Raw genomic sequence first — 20,185 nt, 5'->3', positions numbered from 1 at the left:
GTGGTCGATTTAAGATGTAAAATGTTTATAAAAAGAAGAAATCCCGAATGCTCCAATATGCGGTTGACGCTTTCGAGACGTTTTGACGGGTTGGAGAACTTGATTTGATTCAGGATATGTGACCAGTAATTACCCTATCACTAGTAATTATCCTATAACCAGCAATTACTATGTCATCAGAGACAGCACCACTAACTACCAAATTATACAACTCACATGTTTCATATAATAATTACACCGGTATGTACCATTAGGAACGATAAGCATATACTCAAAATGTCATACAACTTGGTTGAAAAGCGACAGATTATAATGTTATATGATGCCATTTAACGAACGCAAGACGGGTTGTCAGTATTTACAATTCTGCCTCTGATTTAGTGTCAGTTGACGGACATAAGACCAGATGTCGATTTTAACCATTCTGCCTGTAATATAGTGCCAGTCAACGGATTTACTACAATTGTCGATTTTGACTCAGATATGTCGAACAGCAAAATAAAAAGGTACGAAGTATCGCTATAGTTTTTGTGCGCATGCGTTGGTGTATTTAGTTCAGCTTTATGTAATTTCATGTTTATAAGTGTCTCATAAGAGTGAAAGTCATCACATATTTACACTATAGGAAGTCGGCACTTTTGATGTCAGTTTGTTTAATGATATAATGATGTTAAATGTCCTCGTTGTCATAGACTAACATGCTGAGATTTGGCTTTGAATTTTTAAGCTAAAAGGTGTTACTTTTAAAAGTTTAAGACATATGAAAAATAAGGGTAGTGTGTGACAAGAAACAAAAAGGTGGTGTGATTACATTTCTTCTTAATTACGACATGAAATAAGACACTGTGAAAGCCTGGAAGAGGGTGGAGGCGTTCGGGGGAATAGTTGGGATTTGGTGAAATAAATTTTTTCACCCGGACTACTTACCTAAATACCCTTGCTCTTTTTTTAAACAAAAGATCTAATTATATTTATCATATTAGGTGGAACACAAAATATAATTGCAGAAAGAAAGAAAAAAATATTGTTCATGTTTGGAAAATCCTAGATCACTACACTTCCTCCTAAAAGACAGAATTAAATGGCAGACCTATGTATCATACTGCATAGTTTTCACACAAAAAAAGGTTATTAGATAAAAGAAACAGAAAGGTTTAAAGTGGATGCTGCTAGCAGGTTCAATGTCTCTAGAAAGCACAAAGTTTCATTCATGGGTTCCTTAACCAAATCCTGAGGCCAATTTTGATCAATTACCTGTCCTATTCATGTTATGCAACACGCCACGTGGCTAGTAGCGTTCTCCACGCTGACTCTTCAATCATCAACCTTTCCCATTTCCCCGCGTTAAAATTTCCAATAAAATGTAATCGATTAAAAAGTAACGTGCTGGCTGCGGTCATCGGCTACGGTTTTCTAAACAAAGAATGGTTTATTACTTCTTAAAGCGGACACTCAAGCTTTTCAAAGAACTGGTTAGGTAAGGGCATGTCACTTGTAATTTTGAATTGGTTAATCTCTTTGGAGCTTGGGGTTGGGGGTTGGGGAACTTGGGGATATTTTAAGAAGCTGAATAAAATCAAATTATTGATTTGAAATTATTGTTTGGGGTACATACTCCATGTAAATCGTCATTTATGGTGGGGGGGGGGAGGCGGCTGGGGAGAAATACTGCACCAACGACCGTACTAAATGTATTAATCAGCAAAGAATAATAGGAAACTAATTTCTGAATTTGTCCCCAATATCATAATACCATAACACACACACTCACTCATATATATCGCACTTTTATCACGTGAGAAGAAACTGTTCAACTCTCACACATGATCCCCGTCCCACACATTAATCTTTCAAGTATAGAAGACTTATTTACAACTGACTTCTGACAGACGTACCAGACAGCAAGACACGTCCTTTAATCATATGTCATCTGCACCATTCGCGTGGCTGCCAAACTGCAGTTGTAACTCCAAGGTGCAATGTCGTGATTTATCATCAAGTGTCAATCTACCATGTGTCCATATGTCATTAGCATTAACACCGAAGCTGCATGTTTTATGCACTCTATTTGCGGCGATGTTCAAAGGAATCAACTGTTTTTACACCATGAAAAAACATGGCTACTAATGTTACAAAGATATGACGATTTCTGTTAGTACTGACTAGGAGAGAGAAGGTTTGTTAGGTGTGCAAGGGATCCTCTCTGTGTTGTGCTTAAGTCGTTACATCAAAACTGTTTAGAAAACCATCTTTATATACAAGATACGGTCGGTACCAGAAAATATGAAGGACATAAACCCGAATGGCTCAAGATTTATTAGCAGTCTGGTTTATTCATTTTATTTCTTGTCAAAAAGAGAGGTCGACATAGGGAGATAGGGCACCTAAAGGACAAGTCTATTAATAGCGGAGGATGAACGTAACTGAACCAATTAATATTGTATCCGAAAGAAAATATGTACTAATATGAAATATATGCGTCCATTTTGTTCCTCAAATACTTGGCGCCGTTAGGGACCGACCATTATTTGATATCTGATTTATTCTTATTTGCTTTGGATGGGGGGGGGGGAATAAAGTAAGTTATTTTCAGAGCTAGAATATGTTTTTCAAACTACCTGGAGGCCGGATTTTTTAAGCCTTAGGTTTATGGTTATAATATACCTGGCGGAGGGAAAAAGCCGGGAAGACCCACCGAACCACGGGAAGCTACTTTCAAGCTTTCCTACATACCAACACTTGCCGAGCCTGAGTCTCGAACCCATGCGGACATAGATGAGATGTCAGTGATCGGTAAAGGCGAGCGGTTTAGACTACTCGGTCACCCGAGGCCCCTGCATGGCCGTATAAATTTAAAAGTAACTTTCATATGGTAAAGGTTGATTTTGATCGATTTTCCACCATTATAAAGAAAATTTACATTTAAATCGAAATTCTTCCTACAGTATCAATATGTGTATCCAGCCATCAGAGTTATGCATACATCGGTGAATCGTTTTACCCCTGTGATATATATCGATGAATGCGCGATGAATGCCGTGTAAGAAAAAGAACAATTTAACTACTTTTTTATAGCAGGAATGGGAGATCTTTTCCTTTAGAACCATTACAAAATTAAACTTGACATTTAAATCAAGCCTCTTGTTAGTTTGAAGACCCTCTTTAACCACCCACCCACCTACCTCTAAGCCGATCTTTTATTGGACCAAATAAAAGCAACGTTCACAAGCAATACAGTCAGCCCATGAATTCGACATCTTTTTGTCCTAAAATATTACGAAGATTGCTACACAAATTAATATCTCTGTTCGCAGCTTTGATGTTAAAGGTTATATGCAATTTGAGAACCAGCCAACATTCATAACGCAAGATTGGATACATTTTTGTCAGGCGTTAAGAAATGTCGACGCAACTCGGGATGAAAATGCTTAGGTCGCACACAGATACTGAGGTGCGATTTGTCAGATGACGTTAAATTGCGACCTGCGTAGCATTTGTCACCCTTCTCGGGAATTGTTTTACCTATTCATTTGTCACTTTTCTTCTCTATGGCTATACACCGGCAAGACCAAACAATTTTTTTCTCCATCTATCGATTAAATACCTGCCTATTTCGACATACACTGATCCAATATATTGGCCTCCTTGCGATAACAAGGAAGAGAATGAGAAAGAACATTTTCTGAAAACTGACTTTTCCATGGCATATTACAAAATCTGCCCAGTACAAACGCGTGGGTATTAGAAAACCTGCCTAGTACAGCTCATGGTTATTTCTCAGGCTCAGCTGTGTTAGTTTCATATGTATCATAGACTTTTCTGAAATGTTTTCTGAAATCCTCAAATAAATTATTTCTCTTTTATGTCCTGTTCTCTATATTTGTAAATGAACAAGAGATTGACTTACTGAGTGGAAAGTAAACCCTTTCAAATAAACCTAAACATGTAGAAGGAGATGATAGGTAAAAGGCAAAGGAGTCCAAACTCTGTAGAAGATACATACAAGAGATAAAGGTCCAGTCCATAGAATCCTTAATATTGGGTTATTGTGTTCTATTAACCGAATTCCCTTAGAAAGTCCGAGATTTTCTCTTCGGAATAAAAACGACGACCAATATATATATATATATATATATATATATATATATATATATATATATATATATATATATATATATATATATATATATATATAAGAAACTATCGAACAATCGAGAAGCTAACTGTATTCCTCACATCGCAATGTACGTAAAATTGAGAAAAACTACAAGAATGTAATTGGATAAGCGTTCCTTTTTATCAACATATAACTGTGTATTTCCAATTGGCTTTAAAATGAAACAGTGGCAATAAGTTGTATTCTATACGCATTGCCAGGCTTATGGCTACTGCATTAGCATTGCCAGGCTTATGGCTACTGCATAAGCATTGTCTGGATTATGGCTACTGCATTAGCATTGCCAGGCTTATGACTACTGCACCAGCATTGCCAGGCTTATGGTTACTGCATTACTATTGCCAGGCTTATGACTACTGCATTACTATTGCCAGGCTTATGACTACTGCATTATCATTGCCAGGCTTGTGACTACTGCATTAGCATTGCCAGGCTTATGTTTACTGCATTAGCATTTCCAGGCTTATGGCTACTGCATTATTATTGCCAGGCTTATGGTTACTGCATTATCATTGCCAGGCTTATGGCTACTGTATTAGCATTGCCAGGCTTATGGTTACTGCATTAGCATTGCCAGGCTTGTGACTACTGCATTGGCATTGCCAGGCTTATGGCTACTGCATTAGCATTGCCAGGCTTATGGTTACTGCATCAGCATTGCCAGGCTTGTGACTACTGCATTGGCATTGCCAGGCTTATGGCTACTGCATAGGCATTGCCAGGCTTATGGCTACTGCATTGGCATTGCCAGGCTTATGGATACTGCATTGGCATTGCCAGGCTTATGGCTACTGCAAACTCGTGGCAGCATGATGACCTCACAGAGTTTACATAAAATATCCTTACTAACAGCTGCAGTTACACAAGACTGTCCTCCTCAAGAATCCTCAAGTGAAGTCAAAAGCTAATCGCAAAATTTTGCCAACAACATTTAAGTCATATGTATGAATTTTCATTTATATTGTCATTTATGAATTTTCATTTTTAATATCATTTATGAAGTTTACTAAATAATGTCATTTATGAACTTTCGTGTATAGTGTCAAGCATGCATTTTCAGGTACAATGTCAATCATATTTTCGTGTGTAATATCTAATGTCAAGTATGAATTTCCATTTATAATGTCAAGTACGAGTCGTGATTATTTATGAGATACAATGGGAAATGAGCCTCAGTCTAACGGCACTAATCAATTTTTGTCAGATCATACACTATCAATGATGCTTTCAAAAGCTTAAAATCAAACATTTTATATGTCAAGGTTTTCTCAACGTCATGAAACAAGTATAAAAACTTTACATCCTTATTTTGTGAGAAATTTAGCGGTAATAAAACATCTAATGAGATCCCAAAAAAATCCATGTCATTTCTACGGATCTTTTTGGAAACGGAGAATATACACAAGGAGACGATTAAGGGCCGAGGCAATCTGGATACATCTTTTTTCCAAGGGACACTGTGGTAGTTGACCCAAGTTTATCCGATCGTAGGATTCGAACCCGCAACCTTTCCGTTTTGATTTCGGCACTGAGCCACTGCCATCATCTGCTGAAGGTATCTTTCAATTAGTACTACTGACAAATTCTTTTATACTCTTTTTTGTTCTCAACATAAGTTTGTTCGCACATTCTGTTGAATGGCGTTTATTTTTTATTATATTGTTTATAATTTTTCATTCTTGTTTACTTTCGGATTTAGCGGCCGCGCATGAAAAATGGAAAATATCGTATCTATTTATTATTATTATTATTATTATTATTATTATTATTAGACCATCAGTTTATGAATTTAACTAATTCCATGGAAGTAAATGAATAATTATATACCCATTGCTGAAAAAATGAATGGAGAAAATGACTTTAATTAAAAAAAGAGCAAGGAATAATTGTACCCGAGCAACATATAACCTTTCCTTGATTTTCCGAAAAGTCCGCTTCAACATCCTACAAAATAATTTAATAACCTATCTGTCAAGAACTTGTTACGTTTGCATGATGATAAAAGAAATACCCTTTACTTTTTCCTGGACCGTACATGCGGTTGTGGGATATATTGTGTCCGTCCGTCCGTAAGTCTCAAGCTTGACAGCGCGATCAGTCAACAAGAGCTCGACTTACAAGAATGAGATAAGATAGGCTTAATTCAATGAATCTACAGATGACCTGGTTGAATTTTCATACAGTTTCAATGATTTATGAAATTCGTATGTTGTCTTATTTGTGTTTTTGATTTGGATTTTGAGGTGAAAACTCGTTAGCACAAGAATGGCCGGACGTACACCGAGGAATGGCCTGTCGTACACCGAGGAATTTCATAGAAATATATGTACTCATGAAAAATGATCAGAATAGATGTCAGGTCAGTGCTGTATATAAATGTATGCAATGTGCGCGCTCGTGTGTGTGTGTGTGTGTGTGTGTGTTTAGAGGTTGGGTGCGTCGATATATTGTCTGTACATCAGACTGGTTTGTCTTGAAACGATAATCGCAAACTCTGGCTCTCATTGGCATTTTTTCATTGGATCTTAGGCATTTATTCCAGGATTTATGATAAAAATGAGTCGTTTCATTTTTATCGTTTTCCTTTAAAACCATATAATTCACTTGATAGTCAATAATGTTTGAAAAGTGTCGTTAAAACTTATATCATAGGCACATAGTTCACATGACATAGCCAGCAATGCCTTGAAACAAACAATAGCTTCCCCCCACCATACCCCTTTTCATTAATGCAGCATTTCTAATGAATTACTTGTACGAAGCTAGTACGGAGATCCACAGCGCAACAATACATTTTCTAAACGTATCAGTGCAACGAAAACAAATAGCACAATCGATGCTAAGCGGAATGTTCGTATTTGACCGAATATAAAGATTATTTTTAAACGTCTGCCACACTTGGATTTATTTTACAAACATGGGACTGGAAATAATTAAGAAAATGCAAACTGGGCATGGACATCCCCAGGAAATTTTCCGAGTGCGTGCGTGCGTGTGTGTGTAACAAAATTATAAGGATATACTTATATACTGCACAATGGATTTTTTAACATTCTATGGGGCGAGGAGAGGGGCAACTAACCCCTTCCCCCCTTTAACGGAAATCCATGCAAACTAGGGATCACTTAGTCATTACTTCTGCTGTTTATTTACGCCATGTCTTCTTGTTTGTGTCGTCCAGATTTGCGCGAAACATGAAAGTGATGCACTATGTGTATAGGTAATTAGATATCATAAATAACCTCCCTAATCTATTTTGGAACTAGTCTTGTTCAACGAGACTCTCGCTCGAGTCCAAGAGATCCAAACCGACCGTAAAGGTCTGTACAGCTGATTGTCGCCGATGATGAGTGCTGCTTATTTCTTCTTGCTTTTATCTTACAAATACATTCTTTATATTGTATGGTCCAACTGCACATTTGTGCATTAGCGATAAATATAAACATGTTTACAGTGTACATTTACATGCTCATTGGGTTAGTGCCACTGTCTGACAATGCGCAAGGTTTCGTGCAGACACATATTGTATATGGTCGATCCAAAACATAAATAAAACTAAAGCACATTCTTCATTATGTAATATAATTTTTCATTATGAGCGCTGACTTACCTACCAAACTATGAGACACCTTGTGAAATTCTCTCAGGCCTAATTTACAGTCTATTATAGACACCGTTACCAGACACTTGTAGGGCGAAGATCTCCTTCATTCAAGCGAAATATACGATTGAACGCGATAAACTGCATGTTTTAGTATGGAAGGATAACCAAGTATTGATGTATCATTGTTTTCCCCGTGCCTTGATTTTAAACAGAGACAGGCATGTGTCCATAATGGACACATTTTGTGGCCTTTGACGGTCCTTTATATAACGGTTTCACGGTATAATTTTACAGTGACTGGGAACAAATGCTAACGTTCTATTTGACAGTGAAATGCCATTTACCAGAAGAAACCAAATTATAGTCGATCTTGATCTGGATAGGCGATATTTATGTCGATCTTATCAAAAGTTTTTTTTTTTTAATGATCAATTGATTCAAATAAGGTGTACAGTGCTTTTCTAATCTTGTTCATGCTGTCACCCAAACCCCCCGTTTATCCATAAGTGCTTGTGAGCGATGCTAATATTTACTCTGCGCATATAGTATCTCTTGTTATTTGCAATTACCTGCAAGGTTATCTGCAAGGTTATGTAATTTTCCTTTTTACAATGACGTGTACCTCATTTACAGATATTTTTTTTGATCTACCAGACAGTCGATTAGTTACAAACTTGCAATACAAAAAAGTGTTTCTATGTAGCCCTCTATATTTTCTTTTCCTTTTTGTCACTCTTAGCCAAGATCTGGAGAACTGTATACCTGTCGGAGTCCGATTAAAACATCAAATAAACCAGATGTTGGCAACAGCTGAGAAAGATGCACTGCTTATATCCATTTGCTTGCACCTACGTTGACCAATTTATTCACGAGTAGATCGCAATACTAAATGAATGTATACATGTACTTTATTCTGCATATATACCTGTTTCAAGTCCGCATGCTGTATTAAGAACAGCTACCTTGAACCTACTTTCTTAAGCATATGAATATACAGGTAATTATGAGATTGTGGAATATTCAAGGGGGCATACAATTAGTCTCTCGAATTCGAATTCCTTAAATACAATACACAATTCCATGGTTAATTGTTACTATGCATTAGGTATAGCAGCGATAGATTTGAGCAGAATATATTCTCCTTAGATCATTGTGACCTGCTATAGCTCTGCAAGAATACCCTCTGTTCCGCAAGAAATACGAAACTGAAAACAAATGGTTCAGATAGCGTAGGGCACACTTCACGACCAATATATAGGGTCTTGTTAAAAAAAGAACGAACTATGAAGGTGTTCTAGCAAAATAAGCCCATGAAAGATTGTTCCAATAGGATGTCTAAAACTGAGTACAGAAATACTCTAAAAACGTGAAAATTCATAACATGTAACTTTTCAAATGTTTCATCGTTGTTGCTATACCGATGCTTGTTTAAATTAAAACAAGATTTAATGTCTGCAGCATAGAAATGAGAGTTTGGATAGTGACCCATTAGCGTGCATCCATCATTCCCAATTCGTATCTGCTATTTTATCAAACTGCATCAACTACGTCCTCAAGCAAATTGCCAATTCAAAAAAAGCGGACAAAAAGCGCCTCAGCCTCTCCATTTACTGATTTTTTATTTTCTGTTTTCATATTACACTAATCGCATAACCCGAAATACTCAACTTCTAGAAACAATTCATTATCAGTTAACTTCAAAAAACCCTTATGCGGACGAAAAAAGTCAGATGTGAAGAAAATACAAAAATACAAAATATGCGGGAACCAAATAACCATTATAACATAAATTTGCTTCTGCAACAGACCTAAAGGCGTCAGGTTTCACCATCCCTACAGCCTTTCCCAATGACATACCAATTATCTCTACAGCTGTGTGTGTTAGTGTGTGTGTGTATGTGTGTGATTTGGATTTTCATCTCTACGATTTCAGCAGTTTGGCAGTTTATAGTGATGTCTAGCACTGGGGCATCATGCTGCAGACATGTAGCATGTTTCACACCCAGTCACATTATCATGACACCAGGCTGACCAGTCCTAACACTAAACTTAATACTGAACGCCTAGCGAGCCAGCTGCTAGTACCATTTTAAAGTCTTTGGAATGACACGGCCGGGGTTCGAACCCTCGACCTCCCGCATCCAAGGCGGACGCTCTAACCGCTAGGACACCGGAGCGGTCACAACCTCAAAGATAAAAAGGCGTTCAATTGCCATTCTTTGAAGTAAAAGAGAGGTTCATAGCTTTGGTGGACTTTAGACGCATCAAAGTCGAGAAAAGAAAGTTGTTTCTGTGGAAACCATGTTAGCTTACAAGGAAGACATAACAGTCGAATTTCTGGAGACTACAACATTTTTCGTCAAATTTTTAGTTGAGAACAATATTTTAACAAATATCCCCAATCCTCTGTTACTTCTATTTATACATGGGATGGCTTACAAAGTAGAAAAGACAATAACTATAAGAAACTGTATCATCCTTTTGACCTTTAGTTTAAGGTCACAACAGTATGCTTGGGTCGTCTAATTATATAATAAAGGCAACTCATTATGTAACTCCCTCATTTGGTTTTGTGGAATTAACTGTACAAAAAAAATTAATAACTGTAGCCGCGTATATAATTATGCATGTTTCGCTTCGCTGTGTGATTTACTTGCAGGCCCTGGTCTTCCAATTTATGACAAGCATTACGTCAGTTTCTTGTGTGATTAAATACCAATGTTTTTATTAATTTCCGTGTCCCCATCTCGCCTGGGGGGTGATAATAAAGTCTAGATTCCGAAATATTATTACACCATCATTTCTTGCGCTGTGAAAACTGGGAAAGATTGGACATAAAGTGACGTGTTTTCCATTTGTTGAGGTGAAAAAATGAGGTTAAGAATAACATAAATACACGCAAATGGGAATACTAATGCACTGGTAGCTAGATCAACCATTTTAGAACGGGATGGCTTTCCCCAACAGCCCCCAGACACCAGAGGCCGCCACCACTACTACATGCCAATTATGTCCTTTAGTCTTGTCCAGATCTGTACAGTTCGTATTGGGAACCTAAATGAAGTACATGACTTTGGATGACCTCGTCATGTTAGAGTCAATGATATTACACAAAAGACAAAAAGATTTTTTTTTAAAAGTTGATTGTTCAACCAATGTTAGTTGAAACTTAAATCATTTAATTGGCTTATTGTCTGTTTCAAGTTTTTTTTTTTTATCTTCGTTGGTTTTTTCCTGATGAAGTTTCTTATTAAACTATTATATATTATTAAATTATTAAATATGTATGATGCGCAATACAACGCTTTGAAAGAAAATATGTAAATGAAAGAATAAGGGACCTTTTGAACTCTTTAGCTATTTACGACATACTGTACATCGGCCGCTCCTGCTGCTTTTTTGCGGAAAACTAAAGTGATTTTAGCATTTGCGTCATCATCGTACTACTAAAAATTCACTCTCAGTGATCTCGTCGTCTTAGTGTATTCAACAAAACTGTATGATTTAGATTGTTAACATAGCTTTTAACAATTTAAGTCATACGATCGCTACGATGTCTGCAGTGTGGCAGTTTATAATGCTGTCTAGCATTGGGACATCATGCTGTAGACATGTAGTCACATTATCCTGATACCAAGCCAACCAGTCCTAACACTAACCTCTTAATGCTGAGCGCCAAGCGAAGTAGCTGTTATGTTAGTACCATTTTTATAAGATTCTGGTATGACTCGGCCGGGGTTCGAACCCGCTGCGAGGCATCCCTGGTGGAAGCACAATCCACTTAGACCACCGGAGCGGTGTATTCAAAAAGCAGATTATATGATCTTTAGCCATTGTAAATTCTGATAATTTTTAAATACGCATTCAGCTATCATTTTATAGGCAATTAGTGACAGAGTACTTTTTCATAATTTTCAACCAGTAAATTCTTTAACTTGACAAATATATGAAACTAAGAGGAGTGCAAGAAAACACATCAATCTATTAATACTTAATATTACTCTGGATTGCTTGGACTCTTTTCTATGTACGTATTTCTTACGACTCTTGTTTTCTTGGACTCTTTACTCTGTATGTATTTATTATGCATAGATTGCATTGACTCTTCCCTTTGTATGTATTTTCTATGACTGGATTGCATGCACTATTACTTTGTTACGTATTTATTATACCTGGATTGCGTGGACTCTTTTCTCTGTATTTATTATGCCTGGATTGATTGGACTCTTTACTCTGTATGTATTTATTATGCCTGGATTGACTGGACTCTTTACTCTTTATGTATTTTTGTGCCTGGATTGATTGGACTCTTTACTCTGTATGTATTTATTATGACTGGATTGCACGAATTCATTACTATGTGTGTATTTATTATTACTCTCAATTGCGTGGACTTTTTACTATATCCGTATATAAAGTTTTTAAAACAATTTAATTACTCTAACATTTCAAAAGTGACCACTATGCGACAATAATAAAACTATGCATACGTCTGCATAAGAGATTACATTAAAGTAACCTAAATGTATGCACACCTCAGCCTCCACTCCTAAGCTTTGCATGCATGGTCATTTTAAAACTTCTTAAAACGTGAAAACACATTTGCACCTCAAGCAACGCGATAACACGTTATTGTAATTTTCCAATTCTTTGAAGAAAGCTCAAAGAAATACGATATAACTTTCGGGATATGCAAAAACATGAACAGACGATTGGACAGGTGAACATTTTAATTGAAAATTGAAATTGTTTTTGGAAAAAGAAATATTTTAACGCTTTGAAGCCAATATGATCCATATGAAGCATTAAGCATATTCGTATGAGACATTTTCACAAAGCAAGTAAAATTTGAAAGACAGACAGATGTCCTCAAGACCAATTAACCATTAATTTGATTGTTTATCTATATTTCAAATATAGGGATGTCCGGGGGATGAAAACCATAACAGTTGTTTGGTTATCGCCGATACAGCTGACTGCTGTTCAACTTTGTAGCGGGGGGGGGGGGGGGAGGGCAGACTAAACCAACATGTATCAATACTGTGAAGATCTTCTTGCCTTTTTGGGTTTTCCACCAATGTAAGTGACTGATTTGCATAATCGAACGAGACACTAGAAGATTACCTTTCTCCAATGAAATATTTTCATTGAAACTGTAACTCTTTCAGGATATACTTACGCAGTAAATTGATACTGTATTGGAATTATTTGCACATTCTGTAAAAGAATAATACTTAAGCGAGTTCATGCCTGACAAAAATAAATGTGGGATTGTTCCGGCCAAGAATAGCACGTACTCATCACGTCATTTCCTCAACGAGACAGAGGCATATGCAATGGCGGCCACTGTACTATTTCCAACGTGTTTTTTCCTATCATTGGTGGAAAGGCCCATCATTTCATAGATTTAATAACTAACCTGATTGGTGAATTATAAAGTGAAGAGAACGTTACCTTGTGTTATTTCCCGTCAGATCTCCGATAGGAAAGATATCTCGATTTTATTTAACAGACTGTGTTTCACCTGTTTTTGCCAATAATATAACTGTCGTTGGTTACTTGGTAAAGCAAGAATAAAAGAAGAAAAACATAAAAACAGTAAAGAAATATTCTTTGAACTTTGAATGCTGTACCCATATGGATCGGGCGCCGACTTTTTTTATTTATATACCTTGCACGTCTTTACTCTCCAAAAAGATAAGAAAAAGCATTCGCAGCTCGAAGGTCAATCTTACGATCATACCTCGAATGTATGTCACTTCTCGACTATTTACAAAACAAAGACTGACCGAGAAGTTGAGAATGATCATTCGTAACCTCTCAGTAAAACCTTAGATTCAATCAAATCGTAGAAATGGCCAAATTATGATCATTCGTAACCTCTCAGTAAAATCTTACATTCAATCAAAACGTAATAATGGCCAAATTGGTCCGAATATACTGGGTTTCTTCATTCTGTGGAGAAATTTCCAGAGAAGAAAATAACTTTATGATTTTGCTGTCAATTACCGCGCAGACGTACATCTGAGGCATATTTTTGTCTCCCAGAAATGCTTGCTACAAATTACAACACCATCAACATTCCTAATAGTCTCATAAGATTTATACAGACAGTCCAGCGTTGTGGATATGTACCGACATATTCACACACAAGACGAAATGTCGAACGAAACCAAAGACCTATTGATGAACATTAATCAGATCAGCGTTGAGCCTGGAGCAAAATTCTGACAAGTATTGTCTATTAACGCGATAAAGAATAATTTTACAGCGTAATCATGTGATCATCATTAACAAAAGAACAAAAGATCGTGCTCATCTGGAAGTAATTGCCCATGTATACGTGACGAGTCGTAAGAATCATACATACATACATACATACATACATACCCGGAGCCTTCTTTACATAACATGATCACAAATATCAGTTATTGGGTCTAACGTTTTCTTTACAAATTGAACACTTGCAAAATACAACAGCAAAATCTGGCGCATCTGCATACCAACGAGTTTCGATACCATCCTTTCGTCTTCAAATTGATTTAAGCAAGAAGACGGCGCAGGTTTTCGAAGGGGAGAAGCAGAAAGGGGAGAACGGGGATACGTTAGAGGCAATGAGTATCATAATATTCCTCAGTTCCAGACGATCTCTGACCCATATACATTCATTCAGGGCAATCAATTAGAGCGGGGTCGAAAACAGCGGATATACGACAAGTTACGATAACTAATCACTGGTTACCCCCGCCATTATGACGTATTGATATTTACCTTCTAATAACTGGTATAAATGTCATCAATGTATTCCCCTGGCACAGGGTCGTTGACACTATAACACGAATAATTATAACTCTCATCCGTAGAGATCTGATTTAACATATAATTCAGACTTGTTATACAAGTATGAAATAGAAAGGATTACCTCATAATATATATATATATATATATATATATATATATATATATATATATATATATATATATATATATATATATATATATATATATATATATATACACACACACACACACGTCCGAAAATGCAATGCTTGAGACGAATATAGGATGATCCTTTCAGGCAATTTAGAGTATCCAGTTATGTGTTTCTCATCAGCACCAGTAATAACAGAAGTGACCATATAAAAACTAATTAGGCTAATATGGAATCTTACGGTGTAAAACCTATTGCATAGATAATGTGTCCAATATATTTCTTTAAAAAGACGTTCAATTTCCTAAATAACAAATATCAGTTACCTTAAATGAAAAATATGTTAAATTAGGGAACCCGCCTTTAAATTGTGAGACAGACGATTAGAAAGACGAATTAATACAATTAGTTATGTGAAAGCTATGAGTATATTGATTAAGGAAAGAACAGTTAGAAACATTTAGTTGATCAACCGTGACTTCTAAACATTCGACTCATTAAGTATTGAAATATGCAATAAGTGTAAATTTGGTGTCAGAACTAAGATGCCTTACTCTACCGTTATATTTTTCATACTTAATAGACATACTTAGGGGCCCCGAGTGGGCGAGTGGTCTAAAGCGCTCTCCGTTACGGATCACTGCCATCTCACCTCTGTCTGCGTGGGTTCGAGTCTCGGATTCGGCTAATGTCGGTATGTGAGAAAGCTTGCAAGTAGCTTCTCGTGGGTCGGTGGGTCTTTCTGGGATTCTTCCTCCACTATTACTACTGGCCGCCATGTATAGCCTATCGTGTGCTGAAATGGCGTTAAACCCTACAACAACAACGACATACTTATATTTCATTTTCGCCTCCCATTATTACTTTCGCTCATGTACAGATGTTACGCTCTTCCATTCAGCTTTATTTCGTCACTGTGTAACTTCCGTCATAAATTTAATATATGCTATTACCGTTGCGTCCTCTAGTGATACTTTCTAAAGTACTAACATTATTCTTTCTTGTACTTGATGACAGGGTCATATAAACTAATGTCCCGTGACTGGAATGGGTAGTGTGGCTCGAAAAGTCATTGTCATGTTGCTGTGTTTGTATTACAAACTTGGAAATGTGTAGCATCTTCTGATAAAATGCTTTATCGTTAGATTCGTCACCGTATTCTCTCTCGAACATACACACCCTACTGTATACATCACCTACTGGGGTGATAAATCCTACAAGGCATGCAAATTTATCTCCTGGAATTGTGTCAACATAAAACGAGTCATTTGTTGGTAGCATCAACTCTATTATAATTCTAGAAAAGGCTTGTGATTGGTTAGGTCTGGTTTATGTTTTACACCCAGCAACACCTGTAGACTATTTAGAGCTGATGCAATTACAGTAAAGTGACATGCCCATGCTGCGGTAGCTTATCCAGACTGGTCCTATGGTAGCATTCCAAAACGTGAATTGTGAAATGAATTTGTTTTTAAAAATGTCAGACTGTCTCTCCTCAGAACGCTGTCATTCAAACTAGACACTAAACACCATGTGCATCAAATCTGTGATTGATTTTGCACAAGACCTTGGTGGCTATTCAGTATGCAGGAGAAAGCATGGGGCTTTGCGACAGCAAACCCTGCCGTTGCCCCAGTTTCAAATTATAGAGTACAACCCCTATAAGCACATGATCACGGGTGAAAACGATAAGAGGTATTCATTAAAGTTAATGAATAAAACTCAGTTCAACATAAATATACGTATTCGCGCGGCTTGGGACGTGTCTTTACACCGGCAGGGATATGCCATCAGGAATGATGTGAGGTCATTAATAAATAATACTCAGCTGAACAGAAATATACGTATGAGTGGATTGGGACTTGTGTTTACACTGGCGCCATCAGGAATGCATTGGGATCATTCACGATACTTTAAAAAAAAACACAACAGTTAATTAAATTCATGACAGAATCACACTAGGCACGTGTTTTTTTAATTGTTTTTTTTATATGGGGAAAATTCACTTGCGCAGTAAATGTTCTATATGACCAAAACATTCAAATGACCCGTTTCATCTGCACTTTGTGAGTTTAGCATGTGTCGGTTCTTCTGTCACCATCCTTGTTTTCCTTTTAATCTGAACTCCATCTACATCAACTAAGAGACGGAGGTCCTAGTTAGTATAGTGTTTTAATGAGGATTTGGTGGGGTGTTTAACGAGGATAAGTATAGGACAGTGAAGTTTTTGGGGACGTAGCTCCTGGGGTAGAGGATGTTAAAGGTCTCAATTTCATAGTATGGACTTCTCGCAGCAATGTAAACTTCGTGTACAACGATTAAGAATGGTGACATTATTTACTGTGGTGTTTTGATGGGACGAATAGATAGCAACGACGGTTTCAAATCAGGAATGCAGACAGAAGTACCTATGTGCATGTTGATGAGGGAGCTGGGACTAAAATGAAAGAGAAAAAAATGCGGATATCTGTTATGGTTTCCAGCTTTTATTTTAATTTGATTTTTATTACATCATATGGGGAATAAGTCCACGAGGAGGATCGATTCTTGTTTTATCTTGGAAGGACTTAGTAATATTGAACATTTGCTACTGAAAGTGTTTGTATAGTAACTTGGCAACCAAATACAGTCGTGTATTTTGAATGGCTCCGTAGCCTTTTCAGAATCTAGGGCTTGAAACGACTACGGTTGGCTGTAATTAGCCACAGAATATGACAGAAAGTAAGGACAGAGCGATACCGAGAGGTCAGTTGATGAAAGTTCTTTACGCACTGACCAGCAACATCTATAAGTTCGCTACATGCTACATGTCTGCGGCATGATGTCCCAGTGCTGGACATCACTGTAAACTGTCACATTGCAGACATCGTAGCGATATGGCTGAAACATTGTTAAAGCTACGTTAAAAAATCCAAACCACACACTATAAGTTCGTTGAATCATAATCAAGTGTCGCAGTCAACGTACAGCTAATTTTAATGTGTTCTGTATAGTGCATGGACACTGCCCTTCGTTTTGGCCTTTTCGATCTGTCATTAAATGGACTCTTCCGCTAGCACCGTTTTCCTTCTACTTTACTCCCGGATGTTTGTCATCACTTCCGGTTTTGCGATGTCGCTATTTGTATCTGTATTGTTGCGTGATGTTCGATAACTGAGAACTAGACGGTTTAATTTTTAAATTGCCCGACTGTACACCGGTTTATAGACTTAAATAGTTTCCCTAAGAAATCTGAAGTGATACTAAACATCTCGATGTAGAATAGGCACAATAAAGCAGGCTTGTGCAGAGGTGAAAATTCCCCATCCAAAGTCGGTCGATTTCACACTGATCTCCGGTTTCTCAATGTTAAAACCAACTCATTCCCACATCCAAAGACGCTTTTATACAATATTGAAAATTAAACTTATAAACAAAAACACACGTTGACGCCTATTTTTTGATGTATTTTTCTGAATCGTTCATAGTATGTTCTCTCAACCGTTAAGCTTGTTGTCTAATTAACGTAGTTCAAAATTAAATTTTGTGCGTTATCCGTTTTTATACTCCAATTTAGGCATCTAGTTTTATCTTGTAATGCTGTTTACTCAATAGGCCGATAGAGTACGATATATACGGTCTTTTGACATATAACATATAAGCCTAATGTAAAAAGGTAATGCTAAATTGCTTTCACTATTGATCAAGCAAGACGATTTAATCATTCAGAAAGTACGTATAAACACCCGTCACACGCTCTGGTTGCACTGTATTAGTACACATATTTGGAGCATATGTACAGAATATTTGCATGTTACGATAAAACAAGTGTATGACGGTCACTAGAAAAACGTAATACGCCTAAAATTACCGCATTTAATGTCGGCCTTCTAAACTCAAAGCAAATACATTGTCAAGAAGTGTGCGGCAGATATTATCTTTTCTCCACATACTGACAAACCCTTGTCAATTAAAAAGTGTATCTATAATAATGAAGTACATATATATTTTTTAAAACAATACAGGCCCTTTCAGACGCAACTTGACCTCTCTCTCTCTCTCTCTCTGTAAAACAATGCCACCATCCCACCCACACCCCACGTGAGAAGTCTGGTTACGCTGCTCCATTTCACTAAAATGAATCGTATCGTCTTTCTGCAAGCGTGCCACACGTCTAAATGCATGTCTTGATGTACATGTACAGACAACCACAATATGTGAAAGGACTCCTATTTGCACAGCCCTACTTGTACAACTCTAATATGTTTAATATACTAGTAAGTGACTAATAATTTGCATGTTAGAATGATCTACGCATATTCTATTGTAAATATCGAAAGTACTACTTACTATTTTGAGCATGAGTGATGGTGAATAGAAGGGCCAACCATAGCACGTGCCAAATCGTTGACAAGCAGGGGACGCCGGCAACCCTTTTCGCATGTGTCGTAGTTCTTATTTTGAAAGATTTCATTCTCAGTTTTTATCACAGAATATGGCCTTGTAGGGGCTGGGTACAAACTTGCGTTTTCTTTAAGTCTGTGGAATTTGGCAATCCAAAAATCCCTTTATAGTATAAACCGCCAAGCCTTATCACTGAATCAAAAATCGTATCCGACAGGTTGGTGTTCTACAACACTACGTTACGACAGGTAATTTGGATTTCATAACCAAATTTCATTCCACAGTGCAACGAATAAATTTCCAAGTAACCAACTCCGTGAGAATGTCGAAAGGAATGAACCGGATCTTTTCTTATTGGGTGTGGTAAACTTGGCCGTTCCCAGTCAGAAGAAGTATTTTATAGTAGCAGTTGTCACACCTTTATCTTACTGCATGGTGGATCACCAGAGCAAGTAGTCGCAAACTGTTCACAGTAGAATAATAGCGACTGAATTGACCATTATGTATTTGGAACACGTCACACAGGTAAGAGCAGGTAGAAAGATACTCTCTATTCCCTCCAGACATGTGATAATTTATCGAATAAAGCGAAATATCGTGTTGACCGGCAACTGTCACTGCTTGTTTTCATTGATTTTCTACCTCATGAACTTTCCAATTGTTTATTTATCATTCTGTCATGGTCATGTGAGTATTTCAAACTACACTCTCAATACGCCTTACCTATGGTGATAATGGATTCATTCCAAAATACCTGTGGGACCTTACTTTACGAAAAATTTGCGTTCATTGACAAACCTTGCATACACAGAATCAGACAGGACTATGCTTGTCTGGGACTTATTAATTCGTTCATTCTTAAACTTTATAAGTACGTGCCCCATTTTTACAGCCATTGCAATTCGATTTATGTTGTGATATTTACATGGACGATTATGGGTATGATACATACTGTCACATGGTACGTGCCAATAAAATCTTATGGTGCGCTTCCTTGGCTTGATTAGACAAGTCATTAAACCTATCATTTATATGTGAGTTTACTTACAGACGAATAGACCTATTTGACAGCGGTTGTTAAATACGTTGC

At 37.0% G+C, this 20,185-nt stretch overlaps 1 protein-coding gene across 3 annotated transcripts in view; it reads right to left on the bottom strand.

Moving 5' to 3' along the window:
- LOC149793101 (uncharacterized) overlaps positions 1 to 19,583 on the bottom strand; it is a 93,834-nt gene extending 74,251 nt beyond the window's left edge. For 2 of the 3 annotated variants that reach the window (XM_089967010.1, XM_089967009.1), the window contains exon 1: positions 19,042 to 19,582. In XM_089967010.1, coding sequence (XP_089823136.1) covers positions 19,042 to 19,165 — 124 coding nt within the window. In that variant the 5' untranslated portion in view covers positions 19,166 to 19,582. Of the gene's footprint in view, positions 1 to 19,041 lie in introns of all 3 variants that reach the window. The other variant, XM_089967011.1, reaches the window with a different exon arrangement.
- Positions 19,584 to 20,185: the final 602 nt, after the last annotated feature.

The sequence above is a fragment of the Sinohyriopsis cumingii genome, chromosome 8 (genome assembly GCF_028554795.1).
Source record: "Sinohyriopsis cumingii isolate HCF-2022 chromosome 8, ASM2855479v2, whole genome shotgun sequence".
NCBI lineage: Eukaryota > Metazoa > Mollusca > Bivalvia > Unionida > Unionidae > Sinohyriopsis > Sinohyriopsis cumingii.
Note: the sequence above shows the minus strand (reverse complement) of the source record. Positions and strands in the feature narration are given on the sequence as shown.